This window comes from Anguilla anguilla, chromosome 9 (genome assembly GCF_013347855.1).
Source record: "Anguilla anguilla isolate fAngAng1 chromosome 9, fAngAng1.pri, whole genome shotgun sequence".
Lineage (NCBI taxonomy): Eukaryota > Metazoa > Chordata > Actinopteri > Anguilliformes > Anguillidae > Anguilla > Anguilla anguilla.
In genome coordinates this window covers 17,442,873-17,456,413 of record NC_049209.1, presented here as the reverse complement: position 1 = coordinate 17,456,413, position 13,541 = coordinate 17,442,873, and the positions used below count along the sequence as shown (strand labels likewise).

The window sequence follows — 13,541 nt, the reverse complement described above, 5'->3', positions numbered from 1 at the left end:
TGTCAGCGACCAGCACTTAGTTACCAACAGCCCAGTCCCTCGGAGGGAACTAACAAAGGACAAAAACATTAATATCTCAAGAATTATTCTAGACACAATTATAAAAATATTATCTGGGCTTGCGTTCCCTCAAAAGCGTGTTGCAGTGCTAAAGTTTAATTTAAAAGGAAATTAAATTATGATTGCATCTGTCTCACACCAAACGACAATAAAATGACATTTATAAATGAGACCGACCCTGGCTACGAAATAGTGTATAACGCAACATTTTTCGGTAAGACGATAGATACAAACTCGCTTTCATGATCACTTGGAAGACGAGCCAATTTGATTAGGAAATGAAAACCCCGTCTAAAAAGGCATCTTAAACGATGTAATTTCCACCATTTGTCGAATAAGTTGCATTCGTACATAAACCAAGCCCTGTATTTCAGTTTTTACAGTGTTTGTATTGTTTTTCAACCACCCATTTAGCATAATAAACGGATTCACAGCTGACATAATTCTCTGACCCGCTTATCTTCTTTATGATTGGACAACGGGCCGCACCAAACTCCCAGCCCCCATGAATCCGGACATTAAATAGAGAAGGACAACAAAGCATTTCAGTACAGCGGACGCTTTGAGCGAAGACCTGAATGTGATCTCTTCATAAAACGGTCAGGATCCCAGACTGACTGCGGAGGGCAGACTCTTGGGAATCGAATGAAGAAACACGTTTTGCTTCTTTTCACATATAGAGGATTGGTTAGAAAAGGGAAAAAAAGTAAAAGAAGAAAATGGCCAATTTTATATTGCGGAAAGCTGAACCCCAGGACGTGCCTGACTTACTGCGACTCATAAAGGTAAAGAATTTGTGGACGAAGGAAATCATTGTGTTTTGATTACCCGTAAACTTCCAATAGCATATAACGAGACTACAGTGTAAGATATACCTTTTGTGGGCTTAAAATTGACATTTAATTTTTCATTTCATCTTCCAGGAACTTGCGAAATATGAAGATATGGAAGATCAGGTTGTGCTGACCGAGAAAGGTAGGCCTTGCTCTGTTGAATATGTGCATCTACAACCCTTACGCTAGCCGCGCTACGGTTTTAATCAACTTTATTTACAGACCTGCTCGAGGACGGATTTGGAGATCACCCGTTCTACCACTGCGTCATCGCGGAAGTGCCGAAGGACCAGCGGAGCACTGAGGGTAGGTGCTCTTTCAGCGGAAGGTTTGGCTTCTGTGACCATACGAGTTTTGTTTTCAAACTCAGACGAGAACAACGGTTTTGTGTTATCTCGCCGCTGATTCATAATTTATTGTCTGTCGACGGAGTGCAAAAAGTTTATCTAAGCTGAGCTGCAAAATCTTATAGTAGGTCTATCTCACAACAAGCCTGTGTGCTGTAGACTAGCCTACATGCTGTTACTGGCAAACTTTGTGTACTGAATGTAGTTGAAAATGACCAAAAAGTAGTTTCTATATAGGCACCAAAATATGGCACCAAAATGCATCAGTTCTACGTTTAGGTTAGTGTAACTTAATCAGAGCTTTGGTCTGGTTTTTAACAATCTCATTTCTGATTAAACACACTCTAATTTATTCCCAATCTTCAGGTTACAGTCTCTAGCTTGGCTGTGTACATTGCCCTTGATGTGTACATGGGTGAGTTGGGAGGCAACTGAAAGATCCATAATACCATAACACACATGATCGCTATTATGACAGATAAGGCCCACAGGAGCAGAGACACCAAAAAAAAAAAAAAAAAAAAAAACACTGCATAACTGGTCAAAATCACATTTCCCTCTGCAGGAGCCCCATACAACAGCAGGGGGCACCATCACTGGGCAACGGCACAGCCGTGGCCGGAGGCATTATGTTTTCGGGTTGTCCGTCCGTCCCGATTCTCGTAAACGCGATATCTCAGGAACGCCTTGAGGCAATTTCTTCAAATTTGGCACAAACGTACACTTGGACTCATGGATGAACTGATTAGATTTTGGTGGTCAAAGGTCAAGGTCACTGTGACCTCACAAAACACATTTTTGCCTTGAGGGAATACAAAACATGTTTTTGCCTTGAGGGAATTTCTTCAAATTTGGCACAAATGTCCACTTGGACTCAAGGATGAACTGATTAGATTTTTGTGGTCAAAGGTCAAGGTCACTGTGACCTCACAAAACACGTTTTTGGCCATAACTCGAGAATTCATATGCTAATTATGACAAGTTTCACAAAAATGTCAAATAGGATAAAATGATGAAGTGATGTTTAATATCCAAATTGGCTACTGGTTGGCGGAGGCATACAACCGTTAAGCGGTATTTCTAGTTTAAACTTTCTTTTAAATTTTCAGATAACACATTCTCATCTACATTGATATTCACCTGCTGTAATGCAATAACTGAACTGAAAAGGGTTCCCATGATAGATTATAGGCCCAAAGCAGAGCTGTTTTGTGATGTCAGTGTGCGTGTGTAGTTCTGAAAGATTGGGGAGAGTGATCTGTAACAAAATGCCACTTTATAATCTGTATCCCCAATATAAAGAAAGCTAGTCTGCACTCGGTAAACAGAATATTCTATGTGACATTATCTGGCAGGGATACCAAATGATAGTACTGTATTTATATAATTAATTTATTAAATATATTTAATAATATTAAAGATTTATTTACATGCCAAATTAAGTCATTTATATTTTGTATTCCTGTATTATATTTTGTATTACTGATTGCAGACTAACTTTTATATTCTCTTATTTTCTTTAAGTCAACACATCAAACAAAAAATGTATCTCATTATGCCAGGATGTAATGATCTTTTAATAATCTGTAATCCCTGTCAGATTTGAACACCAACCAGACCCTGCTGTTGAAATTCACATTTGTTGACATCCAGCTTTTTTTTTTTTTTTTTTTTTTTTTTTTTTTTTTTTGCTTAGCCAGATGTGTTTAGCTTGGGCTCTAATCTTGAATGTGACTGGTTTCCCAGGGCATACTGTGATTGGTTTTGCCATGTACTACTTCACCTATGACCCCTGGATCGGAAAACTGCTGTACTTGGAGGACTTCTATGTGATGGAGGAGTACAGAGGTATGTGTTGAATTTGCTGGTTCTGCAGGAAGGTCTTCACGCATTCAAAGTGTCAAACTTCAGAGCTAAGGCCATACATTTTTATTGACGTATCCGTCTCCGTACACTTCAGGTGGGTTTTGGAACATACACTGGTGGATTTCTTCTTCCAATCTTCCATTGTCAGAATATTCTTATAGGCCTAATGTCATTTGTTAGGCAATGCCGAGTCATTGTGATTGGTCTCTCTGTGTTATGTGTTCTGTACTTAACAATAGTAGCCACAGACTCCTACAAAGTAGATTTCTACCAAACTGTAGGCTGCAAAATTGAGCTTCATTAAAAAGCAGAGCCCTAATTGTAGCAATATAATGTCATTCTTTAAACCGTAGGATTTGGAATCGGGTCTGAAATTCTGAAGAACCTAAGTCAGGTAAGCACAAATATCTCAGTGCTCCTATTCCAAAACTGCTCATTCCAGTGGATATTTGCCAGTTTGTGTTTCTTTGGCTCTGTACTCCACAATTTTAGGTTTGTAACCACACAATGCACATATGATTAACTGCACTGTTTAGCAGATCCTCAGCTTTTGTTTAAGGGTATTTTCATACACTTTGGTTTCCCATTACAGCACTTTTTATGCATAGTCCCCCCTGATCAGTCAGGTGTGTTCAATTGCTTCTTTAGTGTAAGTATGAGGTATAACAACATGTGCATTGCTTGGTTACAAATCTTAAATTGTAGTGTAGAATCAAATCAAGAAAAAATATGCCTTTTTTTTTCCAAACGACTTACCTTCTTCATGGCTCATCTTCCAGACGGCGGTGAAGACTCGTTGCAGCAGCATGCACTTCATTGTGGCCGAGTGGAACAAGAAATCCATCGAGTTCTACAAGCGACGCGGTGCATCTGACCTATCGCTCCAGGAGGGCTGGCGGCTCTTTAAGATTGACAAGAAGTACCTGCTTAAGATGTCCATCGAAGAGTGAACCAAGCCAGTTTGGGGTCGCCCCCAAACTGAAGGGGGCAGGGGGGCACACGCAACTCGTATCCTACAATGCCGTGGGCTTTTAAACTGATTCTTCTCATTTATGAAACTCGCATAACCTAGTGTAACTGTTTTTTAAAATCTTTTAGATGCCAGTACATTAAAAAAAAAAAAAAAAACTGCTGAGCATTTTTAAAATTCTTGTTGGAAAACAGACTTATCAGTGTACATTACAGAACTGCAAACAATTGACAGTTCTGACAATTATTTATAATTCATAATAATTTTTCTACATTTTGTATTATTTAAGTAAATAATGTCATTTATGTAATCCAAGTCCACATCAGTCTGTAACAGGAACCATGCCAGTCTTGTCCTCTACAATACATATGTTACCCTAAATTGATATGTAATACTGGTCTTATTTTTCCAACTCCTTAGTTAAACAGAACACATACCACAGGGGGAACTCAGAAACCAAATTTTAGGGCACGGCCCACACGGATTGTTATATAGACACACCAAATTTAATATGGCAAAAAGAGTGCAATAGAAGAAAAAAAACACATTCACAGCACAATTTATGAATCTCCACTGTGACTGCAATTTCCAGTCTTGCTCTACTGCAAACAAAAAGGCAATGAAGCTGTTTTCTCACTACCATGCACAGTCTCATTCTTAAGTAGTGATTACATTATGTTGTGTGAATTGACACAAGGTTAGAAACAGTGAGTTGCAAAATTACAGCGACTTTCACATTTTGTCACCTCATAGCTTGCAATCATGACACTTACAAAGTCATTTTTTAAATTTAAAGCCACAGTAATGCAACTGCCAGTCCAGCTCTACCACAAAGAAAAAGTCTGTTCTACATTCCTGAAGAACATGCCTTAAATTGCCTCAGGGTATTATGTTCATATTAAACCACTTACACATAACACAGCATGACAATCCTGTGTTTAACAACAAATTTGGACATGATAACGTTGTATAGAACCACAGTCGCACGTCGACTCCCCACACCCTGTTACTCACAGTACGGCTTCTATTCAGGAGCGCAGCCCCTACGCGGGTGGACAATACATCAGAGTTATTCTCTGCTCTGCTGTGATGATATGATAATAGTGTGATCTTTGAACTTCTAATGGCTGGCTGAGAGGGCGGGGCCTGTACCGCGTTGGAGGATTGTACAGAGGGTCTCTGTTTAACATTGACAAGGGCGAGGCTGTACTCAACCCTGAAAAATAACTGCAGTGTAACACAGGATGTCGCAAAATTACAGTGTGCACAGAATGTATGAAGACACAGAATCACTAGGACTTCCCAGCCACACTGCTTCAACATGCCAGACCCTGTCCCTGTATCATCCCAGGACCATTTATTAATATCCCAACAATATTACATTTATGACTCACGACACCCCAAAAACATTGAGTTTTCACCCTAACTTCACAATTTCACAGCTTCAGAACTGTATATATAGTGAGTGCCATAATGTTTGGGACAAAGACATTTTCTTTATTGTTATGGCTCTTTACTCCACAATTTAAGATTTGTAATCAAACACATCCCCCTCTTTTATTTAAGGGGATATTTATGGCATCATAGGTGTTTCTGATTAGTCCGGTGTGTTCAAATAATTCCATGGTGCAGGTATAAGAGACCTTTTAGTATCTGGTTTTGATTCTAACCTTTTGATTGCCTTTGAAGTCTGTCATTGGTGTTTGTCAACATGAGTCTCTATTAACTAATGCCATAATGTAAAAAGTGTAAAACTACAGGCATAAGTCAGTTATCTTTGAGAAATGTGTTTGATTGCCAAGTACAAGCTAATATAACATCATTCATGCATGTACATAATGAGAAAAAAACTAGCTGAATCCCTACATATGGATACTCCTAAATTATAATTGTTTTGCAGCTTCTTGCTGTCAAGCTCCCATATAATTGCAATATTTTATCCAGGCAGCAAGTCACCAAATATCCAAAAAACAGACGGCAGCCTGTTTCGTACAGGGCTTTCTGGAAAGTTTCCTGTAAGGCTAGAGCTCAGGCCATTCACAGAGTGAGCAGGCAGTGCTTGGAAACAAAAGAAAAGAATGTCACAGGTCAGTGTTTTTTCAGTCACATTCCAACAAGGCTCAAAGACATAAAATGGGTCAGAGATTGTTAGTTTCCTTTGGACAAATGCAAGTAACTGGTTGCAGTTGACTTGGTGACTAGCAGTGGTTGGTAAATATTTTACCTGGTCCTTTGAAAATTTCCACTCCCATATGCAATGTCTGCTATAAAAGGTTGTTTAGTTTAACAGTGCACACGAGGACAGGTACAGATTGTAAGTAATAAAGCCATAATAGCAGTGTTACAGGTACGATCACTGGTCAAATAAATATTCATATAGATATATTTATACATGTGTTAATATTTATAGTTCTATAAATACATTTGGAAATACACTGAAGAACTTGTGGTTTTGAAAAGCCTCTTCAACCTCCTATTTGGTATGGATAATTTAATATGTACAGTACCACCCATGTCTGTGCAGGGAGCACCACAGCTATCATGGTTATTATAGGTTTGCAATGACTCTCACATGACTGTATATGTTGGGGAAATGGTATTTTTCAAAGCATTCAAGTGTCTGTGCTCAAGATACTCAGCTAGGTTTTCTGTATTCATATTTTCACTGCCTTTTCTAAATGCTGCATGTTTTTTTTATTTTATCATTTGTTGCTTTTAACCACTTTTCCCTCACTAAATAAAATTAATATTTATATTTAAACAACCACAATTAAAAAGTGGTTAATGAATGGGCACAGACATTTGCACATAAGTGCCAGCTCTTATCACTGCGAAGTATATTTTTGCATGTCGACTTTTGTAAATGCACTGTACACAGTACATTGCCTAAGTGTGGAGAAGGGTATAGAAAGTTGTAGAAAGTTATAGGAAGGAGGGTTTGCTGGGAACCTATTATTCACATGTTGATGGGCTACATGTTTTTTTTTAAAATTATTAGTAAGTCTTAACAAAAATAAGAAATTTGGTCAGGTCTGCCAAATATTCTATGGTTGCAGAAAAATAAGGGTCTTAATTCATCCCAAATTAATGTTTGAGGCCCCTGCTTTAGTCAATTAATGATTTAAGCAAAAAAAAAAAAAACACACACACCAAAAACCAGCAGATACAGCAATACGAATTCCCTTATAAGTATCATGATTGCAAGCTATGATGCAACAAAATATGCAAGTCACTGCATGTAACCTTGTGTCAATGTGTGTATCACTACTTAAGAATGTGAATATTGCATTGTATGCATGATCCACAAATGCGAGATCACTTGATTGCCTTTTTGTTTTCTGTAGAGCCAGACTGGCAATTGTATTACAATGGACTTTTATTTATTGTGCATATTTTTTCTATTCCTCAGTTATGTTAAATTGTTACATTACACATATGTTGTTTGTTAGTTAACGATCTGGGTGGGGCATGGCCTAAAATTGGGTTTCATTGTTCGCCCTAGCAGCCTGTATGTCTAACTATGGGGTGGCAACAAAATGTGAACACTTCAAGGTTACTGTTTTTAAACTTTGTTGTGATGTGTGTAATATTTAATCACTACTTAAATATGTGACTATGCATGGTAGGTTGTAACCATGTTTTTTGAAAATTGTCTAATTTGTAATGTGGGTTCATGCCCTATATTGCCGTTTTTTTGCTTAATTGTTGCTGTAGTGTTGGACTAAATGTTGGTTTTCTGTGAAAAGTTTTATTTATAGTGATGTGAGTATGTTTGGGTTTTTTATCTTTGCCATCTTTTTCCACCCTGTTTCACAAAACATTTAAATTTATAATTTGGTGTCTGTCATTTGGTTTGCAGTTCATTAATTGTGGCATAAATGCTAGTTATTTAGGAACCATACCAATAAAGTTAATCTTCTATTAATAGCCTACTGTTGTTCCTGAAGAATAATAACTATGTGAATGGCATTTACGGAACCTAAAAGTAATTAACATACTTCAATGTATCACTGTATTACCAGAAATAAGAACACTGTGTAGAGTTATATTCATACCATGCTAAAATTCCAGCTGAAGCCAGCCTAAAATGGTCAAGCTTGTTTAAACGGTGTTTTAACATTTCTAGCTGGTTTTAGCTGGTCGACCAGCTGTCCACCAGTTGACCAGCCTGTAGTCAGCTAGTCAAACAGTTTGGCCACCAGTAGGCTATGATCTATCGTCTTACCTAGCATTAACCAGCTTTGACCTGTAATGACCAGCTAAAATCAGTTTAGAATCCTAGCTAGTCTTAGGTGGAATTTTCAGCATGAATCAGAACTGTGTGGATCTGACGAACAAAAATAAAAGTGAAACAGAAGATAACTTTCACTCCGAGTTGTTGATGTTGTTCATGATGGACTATTATATTCTTCTAAAAAATATTTAAAACACTTGTTTTCCTGGGGGTGGGTTTCTGTAATGATTGTCGTTGACCTTACAGGCAAAACTGCCTGAATTAATTGTGGAACTGGAGTCACGCGATTCAGTAACTTGGAGACGGTGACGTAAGAGGCCTTCCGGAACGGTGTTGCAACATAAACCCGGAAACAGGGTTTATAAAGCGAAGAACCTCAAGTGTAGCGTATTCCTGCGCTTCAAGCGTCGAGTCTGCATGTAATCTCTTTTTTGGGGTCAGGATCCCAGACTGACTACGGAGGGTATACCCCTGGGAAACGAATGAAGAAACACGTTTTGCTTCTTTTCACATACAGAGGACTCGTGAGAAAAGGAAAAAAGAGTAAAAGAAGAAAATGGCCAATTTTATATTGCGGAAAGCTGAACCCCAGGACGTGCCTGACTTATTGCGACTCATAAAGGTACGTCATGTTATTAAAGCTTGGAAAAATGAACTAACCATAATTTAAAATGTGCGGATCCCAATAACGAAGCGTGTAAAGCTTGTAGACGATGAATAGCCTAATGTTGTAATGTTGTAATGATGTTCACTGAAAAAATAAGTAATTAAATAAATAAAAATTAATATGAGAGCAAGTTCACTCAAAGTAAACACACAATCAAACGTTTGTAACTGACAGATGTTTGCCCCATCTGCTTTCCCTTTGTGTTCACGAGCTGAAAATTTATATCAACGTGTTCACCTTACCACAACGTTCTGCTTTGTTAGTCTGTTGATTACGGCGCGTTCAAGTAAAATATTTCCCTTTCACATATTAAACATATGTGCGGTGTATATTAGCTTATAACAAGTTGGTTAAGGCTGATTTTCAAGGATATATAGTTTAAACCTCACATTTTCCATGTTCATTGCGAATAACCTATTAGCGTATCTCTATCTAGCTAACCGACATGAAAAATGATCATGACAAAAATATCTTACGTAAGGGTAACAGCAAGGTAACCTAACGCGTTTCCAAGTATTATGATGTGCATAAAACTGTAGACCTGACTACAGAAGTTATCTTACGTTTATACTTCTGTATTTTAGGAACTTGCAAAATTCGAAGAAATGGAGGAGCAGGTCATTTTGACAGAGAAAGGTGCGTATTTAATCAATCGAGATGGTATAAGTAAAATGGACTCTCAGATCGAAGCTGAATGTGAGAACATAATATATGAGACCGTGAACAAATGGTTGCTTTACAGACCTGCTCGAAGATGGCTTCGGAGATCACCCGTTTTACCACTGCGTCATAGCCGAAGTGCCCAAGGACCAGCAGAGCCTAGAGGGTATGGGTAGGCTACATCATTTCAAGTATTGTTTATGAACTGTTATCAAATATACTAGTTTCGATTATGATTACAACTTTAAATAAACTAATGGGGTGCATTTAAAAATGTATATAGAAATTAAATTTTATTTAGCCAATCGTCTCGGGAAAATGCGCAGCGGAAACCGTTTTGTACGGATTTTAGCGCGCGGATTGTATACTCTTAATCTACAGTATCGTAGTATTCCAGCTTTACACATCATTGGATGCGGCTTCTGTTCCAGACGTCATTTAAACAAACATATCTTCTCTCCTATTGATACACTCTCAATGTATCCTCATCTTCAGGTTACAGTCTCTAGCTTTGCCATGTACACGGCTCTTGGCTTGTACAGCGGTGGGCGGGGAGGTAACTGAAAGATTCATTACTCTGTAATGAACATGATCGTGATCATGGAAGGTAAGGAGGCCCTTAGGAAGTGATATGGTGACAAATGTCTCCAGTGAGGTCATGTTCACGTCAAGCGGAAGCATGACTCTAAAGCCCAGCCTTATTAACTTACAGTATTCAGACACACACACACACACAAAGCTACTCGTTGCAGTTGCTCCAACTCCAAAATCAACCTGTTAACGGAGTCACTCTGTAGTACATCAGTCTGTGGCTGGGAAACCTAATTAAATCGTACATAAGAATTTTTGGCTTCTTTCCAGTAATGATCATATTACAGGCATGGGCAGGAGCTGTCCTTTGTATCTAATAAGAGGGAAATTCCAAAGCCAGTGTTGCTAATTGGATATTGGGAACAGGGCAGGTGGCCAGAGTGCTATATCCTGTTACTGCACAAGTCAGACAGAGGAAGAGGCCGGTTTACTGCAAATGGACAAACCGCTTCCGGCTCTCCTCAGATGACTCATGCATACTTGCATAAGCACATACCTCAGAGCTGTATTATTCTAGGCGAACCCTATTCCCCTTACTGTTTTTTTTTTGGGAGGAACACATTCTCACAACTCATTCAGAAACAGCGTTACAAGATGGCATATCATGCTAATGTCTATATTTGTTATGTTTTTTTTTTTTTAGGATATACTGTGGTAGGATTTGCCATGTACTACTTCACATATGATCCCTGGATAGGAAAGCTGCTGTACTTAGAGGACTTCTATGTGATGGAGGAGTACAGAGGTAAAACCTTTGCTATATTTAGCCTGGGCTCCTGTGGTGAGCCATTTGTCTGTGTTGCATATGTGTATATACATATACATACATACAGAACTGTGTTCCTGTTTGCCTCTATCCTTGGTTTTGAGTACTTATGGTCTTCCGATTTGTGCTTCAGGGTATGGAATTGGGTCAGAGATTCTGAAGAAACTCAGCGAGGTGAGCTTCACTTTTTCATTATTGGTTTGGCATGTGCACTCATGTAAACTTGGAGAGGGCGTGGTTCCAACACATTTATAAAACAGACTGGTCTAAACAGGTCTCATCTGTTACTGTGACATTTTTCTGACTGCTCCCGGACAAAGGAACAAATGACAATAAAAGAGAAAGAATACAAGTTTAAAATGAATGGTCTAAAATGAATTTCTCAGATATGTTCTTATGTGACTGTTATAGTACAGTTTAGTTAGCAGTGTTAGATGGAGATGGGTTCAGACATGGCTCACTCATTTTCTTCGTGGCTCATCTTCCAGACGGCGGTGAAGACTCGCTGCAGCAGCATGCACTTCATTGTGGCCGAGTGGAACAAGAAATCCATCGAGTTCTACAAGCGACGCGGTGCATCTGACCTATCGCTCCAGGAGGGCTGGCGGCTCTTTGAGATCGACAAGCAGTACCTGCTTAAGATGTCCGCCAAGTAGAGATGGGCGTGATGTGGACACACATCGACACCTCAGCCCCACCCCCCTGGGTGGGGTTTTCTGTTACTTTTTATTTTTTGTGCAAGCAATACAATTCTTTGCTCGTTTCACACATTATATGAAATAAAATGCACAACAGAGATTGTTTTCTTTGTGTTGACATTGTTTTGTTTTAATTGTATTTCTGAATATACAGTTAAAAGTGTTTTTTTAAAACATCATTTGGTTAATATTTTTGCTTTTCTGAGAGGAAGGGTCTTCTCCCAAAAAATCCTGCAATTCTGAGGATCCAGACAGATTGTAAAAATGATCTGTGGCAGGTGTCAATGTTCTCAGTGTTACTCAGCTATCTCCCGTATCGGGTTACTTCCATATAATGCAATCATAGCCATAAAAATATACATATTCTTTATGGCTGTAATTACATTTTATTACATTGTGTGCTTCAGCCTTTACCCATGCGTGATGGAAGTGCACAGTCCATTCCGAAACATTTTCACATTTAAAGGAAGCTCATTCTAAATGTACTGATGGAAAAAAATGTGGAAAAACTGGTTTTCCAGACAGATTCAGATGATGCAATTTGATTTGGGTAGGCTGTCTCAGCTGACGTACTCTCAGTCACTCTCATTCTATTGTTCCTGTTTCATAAACAGAAGTACCCACAAGTTTTATGTTCCACGATGGGGAAAGCAAAATCATGTGACAAAGTTTTTGAGGAACCAGAATAAAAACTGGGGGAGGGACAAATATAGTATTTTCCTTCGGTTCCAGCTGAATGTGCATGACTCATGGTTTCAGGTTTCATTGGGGGAGGGGGATAAGTATCCTACTGGACATAAAGAGCATTCATCATATTGAGATATTCTTTCTTGACATATCACTTACATGCACCAGGCTCTATCATGATAAAAGTAGTTATCCACAATACATTTGCCTAATCTTCTCGTATTTTCCAGAGAGAAGGAACGTACGTCTCTTTCTCTCTGACCAATCCCAACTTTGGGATAATCATAATAGGTCTTTTGCCCAAAGTGTGTTTGCTGTGTAAATATTGTGATAAAAATAGAAAGTACAGGGTGAAAACAGACCATTCAGCCTATACCAGCTTGTCATTTCCCTGTGACCTAGAGTGAACCTCACCATGTAGGATTTGGGTTTCATTGTTAAAGGTACCAGGGTCTTCAGCCCAGTACAACTACAATTACCAAAATGTATTCCATAAAAATACATCTTTGTAAGAGGAAATACTTCGGAATATCTTCGTGTCAAAATACATTTCCAACTGGGAACTCTGGATTCAGAAAAAAATGATTACATTTGTTTTTTAAGTTTACCTTTCCTGAATTCAGTGCTCAGAAGACAAAATGTATATTCCTTGGAGCGATGCACCACCCACCGCAGCCCACACAATCTAGTCCCCTGCCCACCCCCCACCACTGGAAATTTTATATTGCTTCAATTGATGTTCACAATGGCTTCCCTGGCTCCAGCCTGCATCTATTTACTATAAACTAACTAAGGAAAACAGGACAGATTTTCTGGGTCAACCATCTGGCTGCCAACAGTTAGCCTGTCTATAAAAATAGTTCACAATGATCGTGTGACATAGGTCTGTTTTCCTAAGTTGTCTTGTTAGACATGAGTTACCCTGCAGCCCTTCTTAGCACATATTCTATAGATATGCTGTATATACATTTTTTTAATGCAATAATATATATTTTTTTTTAAATACCAAAGGTTTTTTTGACTGCCAAAAAAAATATTATACATGCACAATGCTGCATTTATACTTAATTAGAATCTACTGTATACGCCCTATTATTCTGTTGGATTAACATCATAGCACAGCAAAGGACCAAACAGTGTTGGTGAAGAAAAGGTTACTTGT

At 38.5% G+C, this 13,541-nt stretch overlaps 2 protein-coding genes across 3 annotated transcripts; both read left to right on the top strand.

The window, feature by feature from the left end:
• The first annotated feature begins 584 nt into the window (after positions 1-584).
• Positions 585-4,461, top strand: LOC118234849 (diamine acetyltransferase 1-like). Its single transcript, XM_035431655.1, has 6 exons — positions 585-845; positions 984-1,035; positions 1,116-1,199; positions 2,987-3,088; positions 3,460-3,500; positions 3,886-4,461. Exons 1-6 carry the CDS (start codon positions 780-782, stop codon positions 4,054-4,056), a joined length of 516 nt encoding a protein of 171 aa, XP_035287546.1. The 5' UTR covers positions 585-779; the 3' UTR covers positions 4,057-4,461.
• A 4,187-nt stretch (positions 4,462-8,648) lies between these two features.
• Positions 8,649-11,797, top strand: LOC118234848 (diamine acetyltransferase 1-like). Of its 2 annotated transcripts, none has more exons than XM_035431654.1 (6): positions 8,649-8,932; positions 9,562-9,613; positions 9,720-9,803; positions 10,872-10,973; positions 11,128-11,168; positions 11,483-11,797. In XM_035431654.1, the coding sequence occupies exons 1-6, from the start codon at positions 8,867-8,869 to the stop codon at positions 11,648-11,650; spliced, it is 513 nt and encodes a 170-aa protein (XP_035287545.1). In that variant the 5' UTR covers positions 8,649-8,866; the 3' UTR covers positions 11,651-11,797. The 2 variants fall into 2 exon arrangements, with proteins under 2 accessions (XP_035287545.1, XP_035287544.1); XM_035431653.1 differs by having other exon boundaries at positions 9,720-9,809.
• Positions 11,798-13,541: the final 1,744 nt, after the last annotated feature.

Bases quoted from the DNA above. Each gene is read 5' to 3' on its own strand.
- LOC118234849 (XM_035431655.1), top strand. From the start codon at position 780: ATGGCCAATTTTATATTGCGGAAAGCTGAACCCCAGGACGTGCCTGAC. The intron at 846-983 runs GTAAAGAATTTG...TTCATCTTCCAG, and splicing joins ACTTACTGCGACTCATAAAG to GAACTTGCGAAATATGAAGA. The intron at 1,036-1,115 runs GTAGGCCTTGCT...CTTTATTTACAG, and splicing joins GGTTGTGCTGACCGAGAAAG to ACCTGCTCGAGGACGGATTT.
- LOC118234848 (XM_035431653.1), top strand. From the start codon at position 8,867: ATGGCCAATTTTATATTGCGGAAAGCTGAACCCCAGGACGTGCCTGAC. The intron at 8,933-9,561 runs GTACGTCATGTT...TCTGTATTTTAG, and splicing joins ACTTATTGCGACTCATAAAG to GAACTTGCAAAATTCGAAGA. The intron at 10,974-11,127 runs GTAAAACCTTTG...TTTGTGCTTCAG, and splicing joins TGTGATGGAGGAGTACAGAG to GGTATGGAATTGGGTCAGAG.